The following is a 22,137-nucleotide window of genomic DNA, read 5'->3' as shown; positions in this document are numbered from 1 at the left end:
TGCACACTAGGCAGACAAAGCATACTATTCACAGAGAACGAAAGGAGAGAGTGCAGAATGTAGCATTACAGTCATAGCTAAGGTGTAGAGAAAGATCAACTAAATACAAGGTAGGTCCATTCAAAAGTCTGATGGCAGCAGGGAAGCTGTCCTTGAGTCGGTTGGTATGTGACCTCAGACTTATGTATCATTTTCCCAACAGAAGAAGGGAGAGAGAATTTTTGGGGTGGCGTGGTGTCCTTGATTATGTTGGCTGCTTGCCGAGGCAGCGGGAAGTGCAGACAGAGTCAATGGATGGGAGATTGGTTTGCGTGATGGATTGGAATAGATTGGCTAGGGACAGCTAGTTCTAGAACATGAATCTTCAGTAACATGACATCACCTGAACCTGTCTTAGGTTCCAGAAGTTCTGAGCTGGGTATTATCACCCAAAATCACTGAGCTCCCTACATTCGTCAGGCTAAAATTTAGGAATCTTATACCCCTCCTTATAATTGTTCATGGCTGCACCGTGTTATCACTTCAAAACTATTGCAATTTTCTTCTTTTGTTCTTGTGTCTAAACACTAAGCTTAATGCCATGATAATGTATACCCAAGGCAAGAGAAACATTGTCAAATCCAATTATTACTCTCTTGGAGCCGCAGAAGCAAGAATGTACATAAACCACTCACTGCAATATTATTTTCTCCAGTGCTACTTACCCCATTCACCTGGTTTACCTGGAATTGGTCTCCAAGGTTTGCTGCCCCAAATCAAAGGGCTTTTTAAAAAAAAATCAGTTTTAAATTAATCTTGGAACCTTTCCATGACCACAAGAATTAAAAAATTCTCACAATCTAATATTTAGCTCAGGCTGACTCACAAAGAGGAGAATTTCCATAAAAGCCTCCAAGGACCGTCACAAAATGAATGAATAATTATAGGCTACCAGAACATTTTATGCATCATTACACAACTAATCTCACGTGGGCATGAACATACTTTATGGAATCTCATGTGGATTCTTGCAGAATACTTATAAAAATCATAGGAGCTATTGTTGAACCAATTGCTCACAATCTGGTATGAATTCACATGCTATTTATTCATTTCCTTCAGACTGAAGAGCAGCAGGCACAATTTAGCGTTGCTTAATAATTCCAATTCTACCCCTTTAATATAGAGATGTTGAATGCAAGAATAGCTGCACCTAATGGCCCATTAAATAGGTAATATTGAGCAGTACTAAATTCTCTTTCCAAACCATTTAACATCCTCAGTACAACTTAATTGGATGAAAATGGCTATCGTGCCACAACTACAGCGTACGAAAATCTAAACACCAAGACTAATTCATCAGTATTTGAGGTGCAAATACAATCATGAACATTTAGATTTTTTGTGAGCTGTTTCTACTACATCAGTCCTTAGATGCACCTTAAATCTGCTCATCTTCAATGCACCAATACAGAAAAGAAGCCCTTATGGTCTTAATAGTGGAATTTTCCTTCCAGTTCAGGGGAAAACTTCTCCAAATTGTTTGGGCTCAAGATTTTCAGGAAAATTAAATGTAGGATTTTAAACTGACACGTGAGGAGGAATTCTCCAACCTTACTGTGCCGTCAGCCGATTGCGCTGGTCCCGGAAAATACTGTGTGGGCCTAAAATTTCATTTTGCACCCAGCGCCAAACAGTTTGCAATTCTGCTGGCCCCTTCCTGCTGGCATGAACTGATTAGTGTATTTAAAATAACATTTAAATATGCATTGCCCATTCAATTTTTTAGAATTTCATTAGTGTCATAAGTAGGCTTACATTAATGTGTGAAGTTACTGTGAAAATTCCCTAGTCACCACATTTCAGTGCCTATTCAGGTACACTAAGGGAGAATTTAGCATGGCCAATGCACCTAGTCAACACATCTTTCAGACCGTGGGAGGAAACCAGAACACCCAGAGGAAACCCATGCTGACGCGCAGAGAATATGCAGACCCCACACAGTGACCCAAGTCAGGAACCGAACCCAGGTTCCTGGTGCTGAGGCACTTGTGCTAACCACCCAGCACACAGAAGTCTATGGCTTTTGGGCAGGGCCAGATAATGGCAAGAATCACTATTAGTCTCCTCTAGCGAAGACTTAGCGCAATGGTCACACCGGCCGGTTCAAAGGCCACTAAAGCCTTTGGTAGGAGTGTTTGAGGGCAAGGCCTGACATTGCCCACTTGGGGGTGCCTGGCAATGGCCACCGGACAGCCTGGCAATGCCAGTTAGTAATGCCACTGTACCAGCTGGACTGAGTGGGGGCCATAATGGGAAGGCTAAGCCGTGGTGAGAGGGTGACATATTGGGAATCAGGGAGGCAGGGGCACCCATAGGGAGGCCCCAATACTGATGAGCCATGTCAGGGAGGAGGTCTACCAGAGATCGGGGCACCCTTGCAAAAATGGTACCTGATCGCTCAGAAGCCAGACTCAGCAGCAGCTGTTTAGTTGCTGCCCCCTCCACACCCCGCAAGATTCCCAACTCTCCAAAAAAGTGACTAAACGTGGGAGGAGTGCAATGAGGAGTGCATCTGAGATACCAACGCCCAGTGTGCTCACCGTTGTGACACTGAAGAATTTGAGAATTCCACCCATGATTTCGGATTTACATTAAACCACTGAAGATACATGTGGCAAGAAAGCCTCTCTGCAAGGCAGCTGGCGGCAGATCTCAATAAACAGTGGGATAGGTTTGAGGGGCTGAATGGCCTATTCTGATAGGTCCACATGAAAAATTTCTAACCACTGAATGGGAAAGTTGAGCCATTTAGCACTTTCCATTCAAATTCAAACCTGTGCCACAAACAAGCAGACAAGGACATGCAACAAGTTCATTAGTCTGCATCCAAAATGGAAATGCTGCCTTTATTTTCTCTCCACAGATGCTGCCAGACCTGCTGAGATTTTCCAAAGTTTTTTGTTTCAGATTCCAACATCTGCAGCATTTTGCCTTTATCATTAATCTGCATGTTACATAATCATGCTCTGAGCGCTGATTTGGCTGATGAGCCCCTAATGTGCATTCTTTAATAGTGGCTACAGTTCGGTCTAGCAGAAATATGTGGGGATATCAAGTCCCCTTTAGTCCAAATGCTCCAGAAATATTCATGTTCAAAATTAAAAAGTTGGTCTCAACACAATTCTTGCAGGTTTATTTGAAATTTATGCCTAAGCAGCAAATACAAAATCGTTGGTGTATTGACAAGCAAAATAAAATGGCTGATAACGTCAAAGTTGAAAATCCATGTAGTTAGTCATCAACTTCCGCACCTTTTTACAATATTAACCCATCCACAGACCATCTTCAATGTCATTAACACTTCCTGATTATGGAACAAACTTTCCCACTTCACATTAAGATATCTCAGAGGAGCTCACAGCCACAAAACTAATACTGAAGTGCAGTAATTCTAAAATAAATCAGAATGTGCTGCAATCAGTCCAACACTTCAATATAAAAAGATACTGATAGTTAAAGACTTTTAGACACACAATCTTTACGAAACACCCTATAATACCCTTTGCAGATCATACCACTGCTATTTTTCAAGGCGAGTTGTATACTAAGTGTTACCATTTCTAACAACTGCAGTTCCCCCAAACGGGAAGGTCCACATCTCCCCACAGGGAATGAAAATGGTTTAGGTGACCACTAGAGACAGATACTACTGGTGCAGTTGTTTACAATTCACTGCCTGCCCAAAGCTATTTGCTATGTACATAACACCTCCTACTTTGATAGGTTGCTAATGACTTTGGAATTACACAGTGCTAGAGTAAACATTTCAATTCAGAGTATGCATTTTTTTATTACAATATACATAATTTAAAAAACAAATAACCAACTTAGTGGTTTAGAAATTTACAAAGAGTGACCCAGAAATTTAAAACAGCTTCCAATGTTTAAAATCCACTATACATTAATTATGCTTCAGAAAGAGCTTTCCACAGTGTCTTCTTCCATCCTCATCACTGGTTTCGATGTTCTTCAACATTTAGAATAAAAATCAAGGGTACAAAAAAAACCTGAACTCTGCATAAAGCTTCAAAGCTCACTTGACTCTGGCACCTGTAAAGAGTTTATAAACTGAAGAAAAGATCAAAATTTTAGGTTTTGGATGACTTCCGTTGCAGTCAATGATCATGTAGCTTGCTCTATTCCTGATCAAAGTATCAATTTTGTACATGAAACCTTGTCCCTCGCTTCGACTAGGATTTGCAGGAGATCTGCATAACTATATGCCATGATGTGGGTATGCCGGCGTTGGACTGGCGTAAACACAGTAAAAAGTCTGACAACACCAGGTTTTAGTGACTAAAACCTGGTGTTGTCAGACTTTTAACTATATGCTAACAGAGTTTGATTACTGAGATCGAAAAATATTGTAAACATTTACTGAACATATCGATTACCAATGACCACATTGGATACCACCTCCTTTGGTCCCTCCATCTTTTTTTTGAAATGAAGCAGATCGTGGGATGTAGCTAAATGATACACAACATAATCCAACAGTTGTTTACTGCACATAACCTTTTCCTAAAAAGGTATTGCAAGGTTATTAGCCACTAGTTAGAAAGCATGCTGACTGAGGCAGAATAAAACTAGCTACGCAGTTTAGGCTCAGATGATTATATATATTTCCTCAATGGAAATCAACCCCACAGACTGAAGGTGCTCAACAAAACTTTGACTAAACATCCTCTTAAATGACCAAGATGTATTGAAACGATCAGAAAATTTCAAAAGGTATTGCACCTATCACTGAATTATATTGTAGAAATTACTGCCTTTAGTAACACTGACACTCCTGTTTTTGATAGAAATGCAATCAACCACAGGATTCCATGTGAATTTTTTTTAAATGCAACATTTACAGCTTCAACTTAAAATTACAATGACTGGATCAAGAAGTCCACCTCAAAATTTAGTTACATTTTCATTCATTTGAACAAGAGTTATGTTTGCATACAATGTGAGTAACATTAAGGAAAGCTGCAAATCCAATTTATTATATATGTATTCAGATCATAGCAATTAGATCAGAAGTCAAAAATGCTGATCTGCTAAATGTAAAAAGTAAATGTTGGAAATTGTTTTTATTTTGTCAGAACTAATCGGAAAGCTTGTGCGTTGACGTCAAGTTCATATTCTAATATGTGAACTATTCTTATGTCATTGTAGTTAACTGTATAAATCAATGAAGTGTCAGCCATAATAAACAAATCTACCTCTAATCAGGCTACGGAGCTGCTACATCCATTGATTCCCAAAGAACTGGCAGAGGTTATTATTACAGAAAACTATTTTAAGTCACAGAAAGCAGCACAAAAATTAATTCTTCCCCAATTCAATGAACAAGCAATCTAAGACAGCAACAATTTGCATTTATACAGTGCATAGAGCACAGCACAAGCCAACTAACAGGAGTTTTGCAACCACCCACGAAAGAACTTAGAAAAATATAGTAGAAGTAGTAGGTTTTAAGGAGTATTACAAAAGAGACAGGAAGAAGAAAAATGAGTGAACTCCAGAACTCAAGATACAGAAAAGCAACACAAAATTGTTCATACCCCGCAAGTTGTAAACCATATTTGTGATAATGTTCCAAATTTTGCTGCACATAAGATCTATACACCAATCTGCTTTTGATAAGAGCTTGCTTTGTTACTGAACCATTAAAAGGTCCTTTAATAAGTCTAAGGTTAGTCCAGTTGATACAAACTTTACGTATTACCAGATTTATTGAATTCAATTTCTCAACTTGCCATTGGTTTTCAACTATCTCTCAGCTCCACGGTTCACTCACCAAATTTCTACAATATCAGACTGCGGAGAAGGCCACAACTAAAATTATCCATCTAAAATTTCTTGCAAATGGTTTAATAACAATTTAATGATATTAGTTTCAGCTTTCATGAAAGACTGGGTAAGCTTGGATTGTTTTTCTTGGAGCAGAAAAGGCAGAGGTGGACCTGACTGAGGTGTATAAAATTGTGAGGGGCATAGATTGGGTGGAAAGAAAGGTATTTTTCCCTTCTGCAGAGGATCAATAACCAGGAGGTGTAGAGTTAAGTTGAGGGGCAGGAAGAAAATACTTTTTCACCCAAGGGGTTGTGACAATCTGGAACTCACTGCCTGAAAGGATGGTAGTGGCGGGAACCCTTACAACATTAAGAAATATTTAGATGAGCACTTGAAATACAATTGCATACAAAGTTACAGGCCAAGTGCTGGAAAATGGAATAACTGTAAATAGGATGGTTAACAGTGAGGCAGAGTGTCTTGGGCTCCAAGAAGATTTTGACGGGACGGTCAAATGGTCAGATAAGTTTCTGATTGAATTTCACCCTGAAAAGTGTGAGATGATGCACTTTAGAAGGAATAATTTGACAAGGAGAACTCAATGAATAGTAGGACACAAGGAAGTTCTGTGGAATAAAGAAACCTTGGTGTGTTTGACCACAGATCTCTGAAGGCAGAAGGGAATGTTAGTAGGGTGGTGAAAAAGACATCTGGGACACTTGCTTTCATCAAGACACAGATTACAAAAACAGGAAAGCCATGTTGGAATTGTACAGAAGTTTGGTGAGGCCACAGCTAGAGTATTGTGTGCAATTCTGGACGCCACATTATTGGAAGGATGTGATTGCACTGGAAGGGGTGCAGAAGAGATTGACCAGGATGCTGCTTGGGATAGAGCACTTAATTTACGAAGTAAGGTTGGATAGGCTTGGGTTGTTTCCTGAGTAGGGCGACTTTATCGAGGTGTACAAGATGATGAGGGACATGGACAGAGTGGATAAGCAGCAGCTGTTCCCCTTAATTGAAGGGTCAGTCATGAGGAGAGTTTCAAAGTGAAGGTGAGAAGCAGGAGGTTTAGGGAGGCGATGTGAGGAAAAACATTTTTACCCAGGCAGTGGTGACAGTCTGGAGTGCACTGCCTCGGACGATGGTAGAAGCAGGTTGCCTCGCATCTTTTAAAAAGTATCTGGATGAGCACTTGGCACATCATAACATTCAGGGCTATGGGCCAAATGCTGGCAGATGGGATTAGGTAGGAGTTCAGGTGCTGGTGCGAACCCAATGGACCCAAAAAGACTCTTCTGTGCTGTATGATACTCTAGGTGCTTGACAAGAGGTGTGGACATAATGGGCCATGCTGTAAAACTCTATGACATGTGTTGTCTTTCTGACCAGAGTTTTGGGTCTCCAAGTAAACTATATAAAATTACACAACTGCATAACACAACGCATGGACATTAATTTAAATTAAGCTTATCTAAATATATACTTTCTTAAAGTTCCAAGGGGATGGAAAAATTTGATTAAGGGTGTTCTGGTTGCAGAAATTTACAGATGTCATCTCACAAGGCACTCATGGGCTGAAGTATCACGCAGGTCCAGTTAATAACATTGCAAAAACCGGGAACAATTAAACTGAAGATCTAATCCAATGAAATTCTAAACTTTTTCACAGCATATATAATGCACAAAATTTAGTAAACCGTAAAAGGAAAGTTGAATGTACTTGCAACAGCCTATGTAGACCATTTTTAACTTTTACTACTACTAACTATGGGCGGCACAATGTTTAGCATTGCTGCCTCACAGCGCTAGGGCCCTGGATTCAATTGCTGGCTTGGGTCACTATCTGTGTGGACTTTGCATGTTCTCCCCAAGTCTGTGTGGGTTTTCTCCAGGTGCTCCGGTTCCTCCCACAGTCCAAAGATGTACACATTGGGTGGATTGGCCATACTAAATTCTCCTTCAATGTATTTGAACAGGCATCAGAATGTGGTGACTAGGGGATTTTCACAGTAACTTCATTTCATCGCGAATGTAAGTCTACTTGTGACAAACAAAATAATAAAAAGAGCTTGTGAAGAAAAAGTCACCATCATTGCAGATGAATAATCAAAATCAGGATTACTTGGTGTTCTCACAAATGGTCATCGTGAATAATGCAAGTGAGCAATAGATACCATGCTCACTTATCTAACGTTCTTACATCTGCTTGTACTGGCTGTCAAAAGTACAAGTTCAAAAAGAAAACTGACTAGCTTTCAAGCAATGATTTGAAACTCTTTCTCTGCTGAATCATGCGTTCTCCAACAGCAGAGTCCACAGCACTATTACTGTTGGTGAGTCTGCCGCACATGTCAAGAGTAAAAGGAGTCTTCCAGCACCAAACTACGCGTGAATCCAACAGAATTAACAATCACAGATATGTAACCACATCTCTTTAAAAAGTTCCTAGGGAACAAAACTTGATTCAGTAGTTGCAATATAAAATGCTGCAAAGGACATGTTTTTCAGCCAACAGCAAGAGATTATACACACGTAATGAGGATTTTCTGAAATCTGCTACTGACAGAGCAGCAATGTGCCCATCTAATTACTGAAGCATTCGGAAACTGTCAGTACATGCATTCTTAAAACAAGCATTTTCATTTTGCCTATTAAAGATATGATAGTTACTTCAACAGTGCTCTTAACCATGCAGGATTATTAAGCAAACGCATTCCCTACTTACTGTCACGTCCTACGGACAGTAAAGCATCAACCATCTGCCTCCCCTGTAAATCTAGCCCCCGCAATCATTTTTCTTTCTTCAAATTTTGTGACCGCTGGGGAACATAATAAAATCTCCTAAGAAATTTGTAATTCCTCCTTTATTGCCTTCTCCAATGCAAGTCAACCCTTGAAATAAGTAAAATAGAGCAAAAAAACATGTGGGTTATCTTCAAGCAGATAGGAAACTTATTTTGTTTACCAGAGAATAAAATGCTTGTAGGGATCTGCAGCAATATTTCAACAGATTGTTAATTACAAAGCAATGGGTGCAAAAAACATTCCAGGGGCTGTCGTCAGCTTGTAGTTCATTAGCAAAAATGACATAAAAATGCAAATATTTTCTTCAAAATAATTTAAGAAATGATTAAAACTTATTTCTCCCCAAAAAAAAGTGCTTTGCATGACAATTGCAGTCTGCATTGCAATGCTGGACACCGAGTTTGCAAGGGTGGTTTACAGCTCTTGCCTTTTATTCAGTGCCAAGCATGTATGTAATCAGTATCAGACCACACCAATGTATGGAATGAGGGCACTCATCATGATCCTAATATGTGATTCACAATGAGAGAGCATTTAAAGATTTCCATAAATGCACAGCTTTTGAGTAATGCGTGTTGAGGGTGCCCTGCTCAGAAAAGAGCAAACGCGTTCTCATTTCCAAGCGAAGGCTCTGCTGTTCAGCTGTAATTGAATCTATGGTTTACTGCATTTGAAGTCACAGCATGAAACCCAGACCTCTCTTCAGATGGCTGGCAAGAGACATTTTCAGAATGTTCGTTTGGAAGAAATTCTTCAGTATACCAATGAAAAAAAATGGATGGAGCTCTCAGCACTTTGCTCGCCGACTGCAGCTGTTGTGTGTGACCCACCAGTTTCCTGCTACTAAATAACTACTGTTATGTTTGGGTGATGGTTTAAAAAAAACTCCACTCTCTTTCGAGGAAGATTTGCGCTGAGAATCAAAGCAGCGAGACATCATCTTTTCCACATCATTTGGCCTCAAAAGGGGATTAACGATGCCTAATGCCTGTTCTTGAAACCTTGTAAACCATTTCTACAATTGGTAAATCATTTTTGTTTTCCAACGCTGATCCATGCTTCATACAGATACAAAGCTGCAAGAAATCTAAAGGGGGCTTAGAGCATGTTGATGCATTTTTGTTCCTGATGAAGTGTGGGGTAAGCTTTTATTTTTCTAAAAGCATGACTGAAATATATAGGAATACAATGGGTGATTCATTTAAATCCATAGATTATTAGCAGTTGTGATTTGTGTCTTGTAAAAAATATTGTTATATGTCTTCACTCCCAAGGACAATGCTGCCTTTACTAAACTGATGTATAAAAGTACCAGTGCTGTAAAATTTAGATTTTTCCTTAAATGATTTGAGTGATCAAGAAGCTAAATGACCTGAGGTAGAAACTATAGCTGAGGCTAAATTAGCAGGTCTGGGAAGAAACAAGAAAATGGAAGAAAGATTTGAGATTTCAATGATCACTTCTAGATATCAGCCTGCAGAACAATGAAATCCCATTGCTGGCAACCTTAAGAATCTGTATTTGAGAAGATTCAAACAGATGACATTTTCCACAGCAATGATGATTGCTTAATAACTGACTAGAAAAAATTATAAGCACTGGAAACATCTTTAGACATTTCCAAATCTGCAGCAAGATTAACTAGCAAGAAAAGTAAGCTACTGTCAAAGGATTGTCAAAGATTCTTGCAGGAATTATTATTTTGAAAAGACCACATACAATTGACTGAGGTGATGGTGTGGGGGGAGAATTTCCTAGAATCATATCAACTTAACCCAATGCTCGCATTTATTATTTACTACAATAAATGATGTTTTATATGCTTTTCCTCAGCAGACAGTTGTTGGATTACTGTTGAAAACATTCGCAACAAAAATGGGCATCTCTGCCATTACTGAAGCAGAGGAAGTAAGAATCCAAGGAGAGAAAGAAGACAGAGAAGAATCTGTTCTCGCTCTGCTGGGAATAATAGGAACAATTCTAAATTTGCTTGTGATCATCTTTGTATACATCTATACTACATTCTGAAAGGTCGCCAGCTGGTGAAAAAGCAATAAGCTACTACCAAAAAGTTCCTTCAGAATGCATCTGCTCAACACGAGGAGTGCTCAAACGCGCATCGTCCATCCTGCTGAAAAATCAATACTTCAACATCTAACTAAATGACTTACATTGACAATGTGGAACACCTGCTTTCATGTCAACTGGAATTTTATAACAAACTAACACAGCAAACAGGCATTACACTGATAGCTGTCTATCACACAGCACGTACAGAACAAAAAGGTAGGTGCCAAAAAAGGACTGATACTAAAGTATTCGTGAACCATGAACAAGAGCATGATATTTAAAAACGAATATAGCTTGAACCTTGGGAAAATGACAGGAGGAAAACAAAACATGTACATTAAAACAGAAAATCTGTACAAGGTTTCTCAAAAATCATCTGCAGTGTTTGGATTCACAGCGTTCGTTGTGAGGAATGATAGCAGCCAAATTTAAAAGAATGGTAAAATCAGCTTTTCAAAATTATACAAAATAGCTATAAGTTGCATCCCAATATGGGTACTGGACATCAGAATTATTTTACTCTTTAACCTTGCACAATATGCTGTTCTGGACAAATCCGTGTTCTGCTAAACTGCTGGCTGTAATTTGTCATTTATGGCAATTTGATAAAACACTAGTGGCTAAATTAGCCAGTAATTCAACTCAACTTTAAACATGTTAGAAGTTGCATTATGCCGGTCAACTTTCTGAAAAGGTGCCCAATGGAAATGCATACACTTATGGATTATACCTCAATAAAAAAATAATGTAAACATTTTGTGTGCCTGCGACCATTTATAAAGCAGCTTTGTCATCTAGATGAAGCTGTGCATTTTTTTAAAGGTAGTTGTTGGAGTTATGTCTAGCAGGAAAAGGGAATGCCCCAATAATTGATGTTATTATTTCTACTTTAGAATCGTAGATTCATAGAATCCCGACAGTGCAGAATGAGGCCATCTGGCCTATTGCAGCTGCACCATAACAATCCCACCCAGGCCCTATCCCTGTAACGCTACATATTTACCCTGCCAATGTCCCTGACACTGAGGGGCAATTTAAAATGGCCAATCAACCTAACCCACACATCTTTGGATTATGGGAGGAAACCAGAGCATTCGGAGGAAACCAACACAAACACGGGGAGAATATGCAAACTCCATACAGATGAATCACTGCCTCAAAAGCTACTCAAATTTCCAGATGATACTAAACTACGAAGGAAAGTGGAATCAGCAGACAGTTTAGAAATTACACAGTTTGACAAGTGGGTAAACAATAACAAACATTTAATGAGATAAATACATATAGGAAGGAAAAATGGTTAGCACGTGTAATCCATGAATGGTGTTTATGTGGCTATGAAGTGAAAAAGGTCTTGGAATCTTTATAAACTTAACACTTAAAACCAGTAGGCTGTTGGCCTATAGAGTTGAAACACAGAATGCAAGTCAGAGAAAGTTAAAAGATGCTCTGTATGGCCAGGCCAAACCAGAAGTAATGCCCAATGGGATATAAGGCAGATATTCAAATACTGGGAGCAGTGCAAAGAACAACAACGAAAAGCCGATCTTGAGGCTTAAAGATCTGTAATAAACAAAGCCTGAAGATTCCTTTGCTTGTCATTTTTGGACAATGCATCCAGGGATGATCTTAGAGGTACACAAGATAGCAAAACTAATAGGAAGGGTAAATTCTGAAAATTATTCTACTTTTGCTATTTAAAGGATCATAGCTTCAAAGTAGTAAAATATAAACTTAGATATGAGCAAGTTATTCTTTATGGTGATCAACATGTCATAAAATCCCAGGTAGACTAGCAGAGACACGAACTTTTGAATCATTTTAAAATCAACTAAATGATGCAATGGTGGGACTTTAGGTTCACCCTAACAATCAAACTATCCAAATAGTCCTCACCTTCAATTCCCTTATAATCAAATTATTGCAGTAAATACTGTAGATGGGAGCCAATTTGTGTACATGAGAATTGCACGAGTTCTCATTTGAAAAGTGCCATGGGAACTTCTGTGTTTCCTGAGAAGTTGGTAGGGACTGCGGATTAATGCCTCAACCAAAAGACAGTACTTTGACAGTATGCTGAATTGACTGCCGAAGTTATGTGCTTCAGACTCTGGAGTGGGGATTGAAACCTACGCCCGTGACAAGTCCAAAGATGCACAGGTCAGGTGGACTGGCTGTGCTAAACTGCCTCAGTGTCCAAAAAATATATAGGTTGGGTAGATTAGCCATGGTAAACGTAATGGGGAGGGAGTGAGACTGTCTGGGATGCATTTTTGCAGAGTTGGTGCAGACTCAATGGGTTGGATTGCCTCCTTCTGCACTGTAGAAATTCTTTGGTTCTATGGCAAGAGTGCTGTGAAAGCCCAGACTCAAGTTGGCCACAATGCAAAGAGCTTTAAAGGAGCTTTTAACTGGTTCATAGAATTGAAGGGCTTTTAATTGGTTCACATGATTACTGGGTGCATACAATTACTTTAAACCACATGGAATTATGCAGGATGCATACTTGGTCACAGCCAAGCAAATCTCCCTACCCAGCTTGCACTTTCAGCATTTCTGCCATTCAAGGATTTTTTTTGCCAAACCTTAGGAAAGCTAATAGGAAAAGGAGCAATTTTTAACTTTAGATCTTGGGAAGTTTCAATTGCCAATCTATCACTCAATGCGAACAGGTCAAATTCAGCAGCAAGCAAGCCATGTTATATCCACAATAATACAAATAGGGTATCAAACAACTGACCTACATTTTAAGGAGATCATAAGTGTGATTGGTGCAACACAAAAACATTATTTTCAGAGGCCATCTGATTTTTGGAGCAATGGTGAGATTGAAGTGGTCTACAAGTATGGGAACAGAACTTGTCAGATACAATCTAAATAAAGTAAGTGGGATGCACAGGTCGGGTCTGCAGATACACTTCTCATTACAAAACTCTTTATTTTTAAACCCTTTAAATATAATAGGCATCAGGCTGATTGAATCTCTCAGTACTGACAAAGTCTATTTATTAAACTGCCACTAACATTTTGCAATTTCCAATGGATTTCACAAAAGTTAAGGATTGCTTACAATCACTTGATTCATTCCCCATCAGCTGTTAATTAAATGAAAATAAAATTAAGTAGCTAGTACAAGCTTAAGAACATACGAAATTGTGTTACTTAGACATCATTAGTCATTTCCTTTTCCTATGAGGAATTTGGTGACAAACTTTGGTTGAGGTCAGCCAGAGGGGCAACAAACATCTCTTTCCTGAATAAAATCATCAAATTGAATTTTACAGCACAGAAACAGACCTTTTAGCCCAACAGGTCTGTACTTACATTTAGGTTATGGGGTTAAGGGTTATGGGGAGAGGGCGGGAAAGTGGAACTGAGCCACAACAGATCAGCCATGATCTTATTGAATGGCAGGGCAGGCTCGAAGGGCTAGATGGCCTACTCCTGCTCCTATTTCTTATGTTCTTATGCTTCACTTGAGCCTCCTGGCTTTATCTCATTCTTTTCCTTTTAGATTCTGCCACTCTTGACATTAATATGTAGCTTCTACAAGCTTTCTACCGTTCCGATATTGGCACTTGTGCAAAGCAGAAAAAGAAATCAAATTCCTGAAATTTCAAAGTAAAATTGTTGGGAAATATGCAGACCAATCAGATCTGCCATTTGACAACATTAGGCAGGAACTGGGGAATGTAGATTAGGGAGCAGCTGTTGAGGGCACATCCACATCAGTCATGTGGGAATTTTTTAAAGGCCAATTGATTAGATTTCAGGAGCAGCATGTTCCTGTGATAATAATGGATGAGGATGGCGAAATTTAGGAACCTTGGATAACAAAATAAAGCTTAGTCAAAAAGAAGATGGAGGCATATGTAAGGTTTAGGAAACTGAAGACAGTTAAAAGACAATGAATATAAATAAAGCAGGAAACAACTTAAACAAGGAGTTAGGAGGACCAAAAGGGGGCCATGAAATGTCTTTGGCAAACAGGATCAAGGAAAATCCCAGGACATTTTATGCATATATAACGAGCAAAAGGGTAGCTGGGGACAGAGCAAGTCCTCTCAAGGACAAGGGAGGGAATTTATGCATGGAGCTGGAGGAAGTGGATGAGGTCCTTTGCAACAGCATTTACAAAGGAGAAGGGCGAGGTGGATGGTGAATCCAGAGAGGGGTATGTTGATATTCTACGGTATGTCAATATAAAAAGGTGGTGTTAGGTACTTGAAAAGCATTAAGGTAGACAAGTCCTCAGTACTGATAGGATTTATTCCAGAATACTGAGGGAGGCAAGAGAGGAAATTGCTGGATTTGTATATCCTATACAAAATCTTTGCATTATCTTTAGTCACAGAAGTCCCAGAGCAATGGAGAATAGCTATGTTGCTCCTTTATTTAAGAAACGCAACGGAGATAATCCAGGAAAATACAGGCCAGTGAGCCTTATGTCAGTGGTAGGGAAATTTTGCTGAAGATTCTTAGGGACAGGATTTACTCATTTGGAAAAATATGGACCTATTAGGAATAGGCAGCATGGCTTTGTGCGATGTCTCACAAACTTGATTGAAGTTTTTGAGGAAGTGACAAAGATGATTGATGATGGCAGGCCAGCGGATGTTGTCTGCATGGACTTTAGCAAGGCCTTTGACAAGGTTCTGCATGGCAGGCTGATAAAGAAGGTGAAATCACACGGGATCTGCAGTGAGCTGGTATGATGGATACAGAACAGACTTGGTCAGAGAAGACACAGTAGCGAGTGGTGGAAGGATGCTTTTCTGACTGGATATCTGTAATCAGTGGTGTTCTGCAGGAATCAGTGCTTGGATCCTTGTTCTTTGTAACATATATAAAAATGATGTGGAGGAGAATATAGGTGGTGTGATTAATAAGTTTGCAGATGACACAAAGACTGGGGGGAACTGTGGATAGTGAGGAGGATTGCCAGAGGATACAGCAGGATATAGATAGGCTGGAGACTTAGGCAGATGGTAGATGCATTTTAATCTGGACAACTGCAAGGTGATGCATTTTCGAACGTTCAATGCAAGAGAATTATGTAGTAAATGGCAGAACCCTTAAAATGTTAACATAGAGGGATCTAGGCTAACAGGTCCACAGTTCCCTGAAAGTGGCAATACAAATGGATAAATTGGCCAAGGTGGCATATGGCATACTTTCCTTCATTGGTCAGGACAGAGTTTAAAAGTTGGCCAGTCATTTTGCAGCTGTATAGCACTTTTGTTGAGCCTCACATTGAATACTGTGTACAGTTCTGTTCGCCACACTACCAGTGGATGTAGGGGCTTTGGAGAGGGTACAGAAAAGGTTTGCCAGGATGTTGCCTGGTTTGGAGGGTGTTAGCTATGAAGACAGATTGGGCAAGCTTGGTTTGTTTTCAGTGGTTGAGGGGAGACCTAATAGAAGTTTACAAAATTGAGGGGCCTGGATAGAATGGATAGTCAGAGTCTTCTCCTGCCCCCCCCACCCCCACCCCAGAGTAGAAATGTCAATTACTAGGGGACATCAGTTTAAGGTTAAAAAGGGGAACAGGCAAGTTTTTGTTTACACAAAGAGTGGTAAGTGCCTGGAATGTGCTGCCAGAGGAGGTGGTAGAAGCAGATACAATAGCAGCATGTAACAGGCAACTCGACGGATACATAAATAGGCAGGAAATAAAGGGATACGGAGTGTTATGAAGCAAAAGGTCTTTAATTTAGTAAGAGGTCATGCGTCAGCTCTAGCTTAGTGAGCTGAAGGTCTGTTCCTGTGCTGTACTGTTCTTCGTTCCTTGGAAAGAGAAAAAGGAAGATGAGCTTCTCAGGCTTCTACTTTTTGTACTGCTGAATTGGTAACAACACCAGGAGCTGCAACCTATTCCCTCTCCCCACTGACTCTGACCTACAATGCAATTCCAACAATTTGTTTTTAATGACTGCACATCAAATTTAGAGTGCAACAGTGCAAAATCACCCCAAACTGGATTTATTTAGACAAACCCTGCATGCGCTAGATTCTTAAATATTTGCATGAAAATTCAAACTATAGAAACTTTATTTTTCCATTAAAATTGGGGAGCACCGTGAAAACATCTTCAAAAGAAAACGTGATCACAGATTCACAGGCAATTGCAAAATTTGAAATATGCTTGGCGACATGTTTCTTTGTTAGTCCCCACACGAAACACCATGACTGAATAAAGCACATGAATATTTCATCAGCTTAGGCTGTGCACACTTAAAATCACAAGTCCTTTACACAGCATGGAGACATTAATTAGCTGCTACTTAGCCATTTTTACAGGAAGGAGTATGCTCAACGGACAACTTAACATTTTATTTAAGCTTGGGAATTCTATACGGCACCAAACCCACTATAAACAAACAGAAATTTAATGAGAAACGAGTAGCAACAGCGTCATTGTCACACCAAAGACCCAATCAGTTATAATAAAAAGAACACAAACATACTAATTAGATGCAGGCCACTCAACCCCTCGAGCCTGCAGTGCCATCCAATAAGATCACGGGAGATCAGATTATAACTCGACTGCCGCCGCCACCACCACCACCATCCTCCCCATACTAAATTCTCCCACCAGTGGAAATATCCTTTCCACATCCAGCCTGTCAAGACCTCTCAGGATCTTACATGCTTCAATCAAGTTACCGAAAACCCCAGTGGATACCAGCTTAGCCTGTCCTATCCTTTCTCACAAGGCAACTCACCCATTCCAGATATTAGTCTGGTAAACATTCCAATGCATTTACATCCTTCCTTGAATGAGGAGACTAATACTATACAAAGTAGTCCAGTTATCTATTTATCTACAGTTAATAATTCTGGAGTCAGCAGCATGATTGCAGAAAATCTGAGCAAGTTACCTCATTTCTGTAAGTTTTCATTCCTCACCCCTAAAAAATTTCCCCAAATATCCGGCTTTTATGTAGCTGCTCGCTGTTCTGCTTGGCAGAAGTGAAACTGAAATAGGTCTTAAGGTCACAAGAAAGCTATAAATGAAGGTGGCCATTGAGCTCCATCTTAGTTAATCCATTCAGAAAGACATTAAATCCCCAAATTGCAATCAATTGTTTCTCTAGTGATTCCTGGTTATTCACCCCTACTACTCTTCCCAGCAGTCTACACCATACATTGACCTGCTTTGTGATACAGAAATACTTCCAGGCATAAGTTTCTTTCATTAGTTTGAATCTATGTCTCCTCATCCTGCTTTAATTATGTAAGAAGCTTTCCAGTTTCACTTTTTTCATTTCCAGGTCCAAAAACTGACTCTCAGGCGTTCTTTGCCCAGACCAAAAATCTCAAGTTTCTGCTATTATCCTCATAATTCTAATACTTAGAACTAGGGAGCCATTTCCATAGTTCTTCCTTTGCAATGCCTCAAATATTTGAGTGACTCCTTTGCATTTTGGTAACCAGAAAGGGGCACAATACTCGAACGCAGCCTGGATTCATATTGAAATGCTAATGCTAATGCTGTTTCTCTCTTCACAGATGCTGCCAGGTCTGCTGAGTTTTTCCAGCATTTTCCGTTTTTATGAAACTGCTACAAAACTAGAAGGTAGAATGAAACATTCAATTGGCTTTGACAGTTGCTGCTCTACACTAGCTAGACTTGTTTTGGCTCAATTCTTAGTTATTTGGACAGTATTTGGAGTGAGGAAAAATCAAAACCATAAACCAATCTAATTGATGTGATCTAAATCTCTCCCCAAAGCATGCCAATAAGAACACTAGCTGGGGAAAAAACAAATTTTTGGAAGCTAAAAACACTCAATCATTACTACACTTTGCACTATTCATTATATTACAAGGATATAGAAGCTAAATCAGAAGCACCTACATTAAAATGGATTGAAATAATATGTGTTGCAAGAGTTGCCACAATTACAGATATTTTCAAAGAAGAAATAAATAAGGCACAAGGATAACATGCAGAAAAATTTCACTGACTATAGCAGATCAATTACAAATGCCATTAACATCACATCTCACCCAGATTAGTTTTTCAGCAATTAATGCACCCCTGAACTACAGATGAAATATGGTCAATATTTCCCCAGTACACCATAATGACATGCATTGAATTTAATGGAATTACATAAATACTGAAATGCCACATAAATCTAATCACTCTTCTACAAAGTGCCAAAGCCTTCAGTTGCAAAATTGTATGCAAAGGTAACTAATTTCCATTGCGCTGAAAGTTTAGCCGTGTCCCATTTTTCAAACTCATCCATAGGTTGACAGAAATACCCAGCGTATGAAATAATTATTAAGCATCAGACATTAGTAATGCTCAAAAGACCAACATGGTAAGGAACCTGGCAGTACAGCATTCTAGTTAAACAGTGGTACATTAGCGTCATAGCTGCTCATGTCAGTGCTGACCTCAGTAGCAGATTCATAAAAACAATGAAGAGCTGCTCCCTCTGGAGTCATCAAAACCCAATGAGTGCCTTCAGCCTATGCCTCCAACGACTTGGCAGCCATTGTCCAACATCACTGGTGGCACCAGTCAATACACTTTCACCAGTGGATAGACTGCGCTGTGCTGTGGTTTCCCTGACAAATTCCACCAACAGTGTTTTGTGATTAATTGTACAGACCTTTCATTACTATCAAATCGTCCCACAACCAGAATGTCATTAATTATGACTTCTAAACAATTTCACATCTTCAGCAGTCCTTTAGCGCCTCACGTTTAAGAGAAGGCACATAGACTTGTGCTGAATAATTAGATCCTCTCGGATCGCAAACATGGTATGTGGCTGTTCACATATGGGTGAGTTTCAGAATCAGAAAACAGCAGGCAAACCTGGCTTGCCTTATGAAAATACAACATACAAATTAGGAGTAGGCCAGTTGGCCCCGCTCTGCCATTCAATGAGACCATGACTGATTTGAGTCTGGCCTCAACTCCACATTCCCGCCAACTCCTAGTAACCTCTGACTCCCTTGTCAGCCAAGAATCTACCTACCTCTGCTGCAAAAATATTCAATGGCCCTGCCTGCACAGAGGGGACAGTGTTCCAAAGATTCATGATTCTCAGGAGAAAAAAATTCTCATCTCCAGCTTTAACAGAAGGTCCCTTATTTTTAATTTGTATACCCCAGTTGTAATCCCTTCTACAAAGGGCAACATCCTTTCTTCATCCACTCTGTCAAGTCCTCTTCAGAATCTTACATGTTTCAATAAAATCAACCTCTCATTTTCTGAGCTCAAAGGCCCAGCCTGTCTAACCTTTCCTCGTAACTGCCGCTCCGTGCCTCATCCCAGTCAGTGAGCTTTCTCTGAACTGTTTCTAATGACAGCAATGTACACAGGGCTCACTAAGTTGATTCTAGGACTGAAGGGTTTTTCCATGACAAGAAGCTGAGTAGAATGGGCCTCTCGAGTTCAGAAAAATGGATAGTGATCGTACTGAAACCTAAATGACTCAAAGGAGGCTTTGCAGTGTAATACTGACTGGTTGCTTCAATGATGAGATAAGATGATTAGGAACATTGAGATTGGGAAGGAAAGTGGAGATGAGGTCAAAGGTCAGTCACAAACTTATTAAAAGGTGGAGCAGGTGCAAGGGGCTGTGCAGTTGACTTCTGCTCAAAAGGGAACAAAAAAGTTTCTTCAATCAACTAACTTTCTAACAGCAAGAAGCAAATAAAAACAAAACACTCCCATCATCCATCCCTCATTTGTAAACAGATTTTAATCAAGGTTTTTAAAATGTAAAATAAAAGGAAAGTTCAAATCTAATGCTCATTCAAAAATAAAGAAAAAAAACCTACTCATGTTCTGAAAATCCAGTTCCAGGATTTGATCTTGATACATTAACAAGTTATATTACTTTCAACTGATATTTTTAACCTAGTTAGTTTGTTCGCCTTCATGACAAATGGACTCAACAAGGCAAGCGTTGTTAAGATACCAGTTTCATTATATACATGCTTCTTTAGTACCTTGTGCAACACAGCTATTTACAGTGTCCATCAATAGATTGTCTCTGCAAATGTGTTTCAAGACTCTTGTAGCACATAGAGCTTATTAACAACAAATGACTTGATTAAATTTGTAATTGTACCCAGAATTGGATTTTCTACTATCAGGATTGTGACATTACACCACTGAGGAGTGAATTAAAGCATAAATGAATGTATGTGCAAAAAAAAAAACAGCTGTCAAACCCAATACCAGCTGACAAACCCAATACTTAAAAGGAAGGTCTACTATATCTTCAGAGATTGAGTAATTTAAAATTTGAAGGTGGGGGGAACTATACTGATAGATGTTTTATAATAACTTTTGGCTCAAAGCTCGATATGGAACTAGGTGAAGATCTAAAAGTTCCTATGAAGAATAAGAAGCTCCAATTATATTTAATTTGGCTGATGTGCTGTTCTTTGCATCAAGTGAACAGGTACAAGATAGTGGACTGAAAAGGCTGCAGTCAAGCCTGGCCTGAACTGGAGCAAGTGTTGTTAACTGCATTTGGCTTTAAGCAACCTTTAGGGCCATTGACTATAGTGGGATAGTGGAATCCAGAGAATAACTTGCATGTTAGATGTTTCTGGAAACCTTACACACGCACATCTTAAAGCATACGGGACAAGGGTTAAGAATATCTTGAGAGAGGAATTGAAACTAGTTTGGAGCAGCTGAGAGAAATTTAGAAGATAATAAAGGAACTAAAAGAAATAAAAAACTAAGTGAAGGTACAAGGATATGAATGAGCTAGGATTACAACATTTAAATATAAAGTTCAAAGAATAATGAGACTAAGTAACCAGACATACTAATTAGAATGGAGGTAAGAATACTAGTCATTTTCCAGAACTAATTAGATGTTGCAACAAGAAACTTTAAAAGGTCATAAAGTTGAACTAAGGTAGGCTAAATGGAATCGTTCACCATAATAACTGAATATCGTTGAAGAGTTTGCACCTACACAAATGCAAGACCTCCTCTTTGGTGCTGTTGCCCACAAAGTGCAAAAAGCTATTTGGACTGAAGCTCAATCAACCTGCATATTTACTAACATGACTCATTCACCATTTCCATCTATTTACAGCAATTACATAAGTGATTACATAAACTTAGTCAACAGCACTGGATATTATTAAACTAAAAGAGTGCAGAAAAGATTTACTGGGTTTTTTCTGGGACTTGATAGCTTGAGTTACAAGGAGAGGCTGGGTATAACAGGACTTTTCCCTCTGGAGCATAGGAGGCTTAGAGGTAATCTTATAGAGATCTATAAAATAATGAGATGCATAAACCAGCTGGTTGGTCAATATCTTTTTCCAAAGATAGGGGAGTCTAAAACTAGAGGGCATAGGTTTAAGGTGAGAGGGGAGAGATACAAAAGGGTCCAGAGGGGCAATTTTTTCACACAAAGGATGGAGAGTATC

The 22,137-nt window shown here is 39.3% G+C and overlaps 2 protein-coding genes across 8 annotated transcripts in view; one reads left to right on the top strand and one right to left on the bottom strand.

Moving 5' to 3' along the window:
• birc6 (baculoviral IAP repeat containing 6) overlaps window positions 1-22,137 on the bottom strand; it is a 232,795-nt gene that overhangs the window by 47,517 nt on the left and 163,141 nt on the right. The gene's annotated exons all lie outside the window — the stretch shown is intronic.
• On the top strand, window positions 9,352-11,416 carry LOC145350630 (protein TUNAR-like). Of its 2 annotated transcripts, none has more exons than XM_080199838.1 (2): window positions 9,352-9,780; window positions 10,477-11,416. In XM_080199838.1, exons 1-2 carry the CDS (start codon window positions 9,769-9,771, stop codon window positions 10,666-10,668), a joined length of 204 nt encoding a protein of 67 aa, XP_080055964.1. In that variant the 5' UTR covers window positions 9,352-9,768; the 3' UTR covers window positions 10,669-11,416. The 2 variants fall into 2 exon arrangements, with proteins under 2 accessions (XP_080055964.1, XP_080055963.1); XM_080199837.1 differs by having other exon boundaries at window positions 10,474-11,416.

Source organism: Carcharhinus amblyrhynchos, chromosome 12 (assembly GCF_965287045.1).
Source record: "Carcharhinus amblyrhynchos chromosome 12, sCarAmb.v2.hapA, whole genome shotgun sequence".
Taxonomy (NCBI): domain Eukaryota; kingdom Metazoa; phylum Chordata; class Chondrichthyes; order Carcharhiniformes; family Carcharhinidae; genus Carcharhinus; species Carcharhinus amblyrhynchos.
This window is presented reverse-complemented; position numbering and strand designations above follow the sequence as displayed.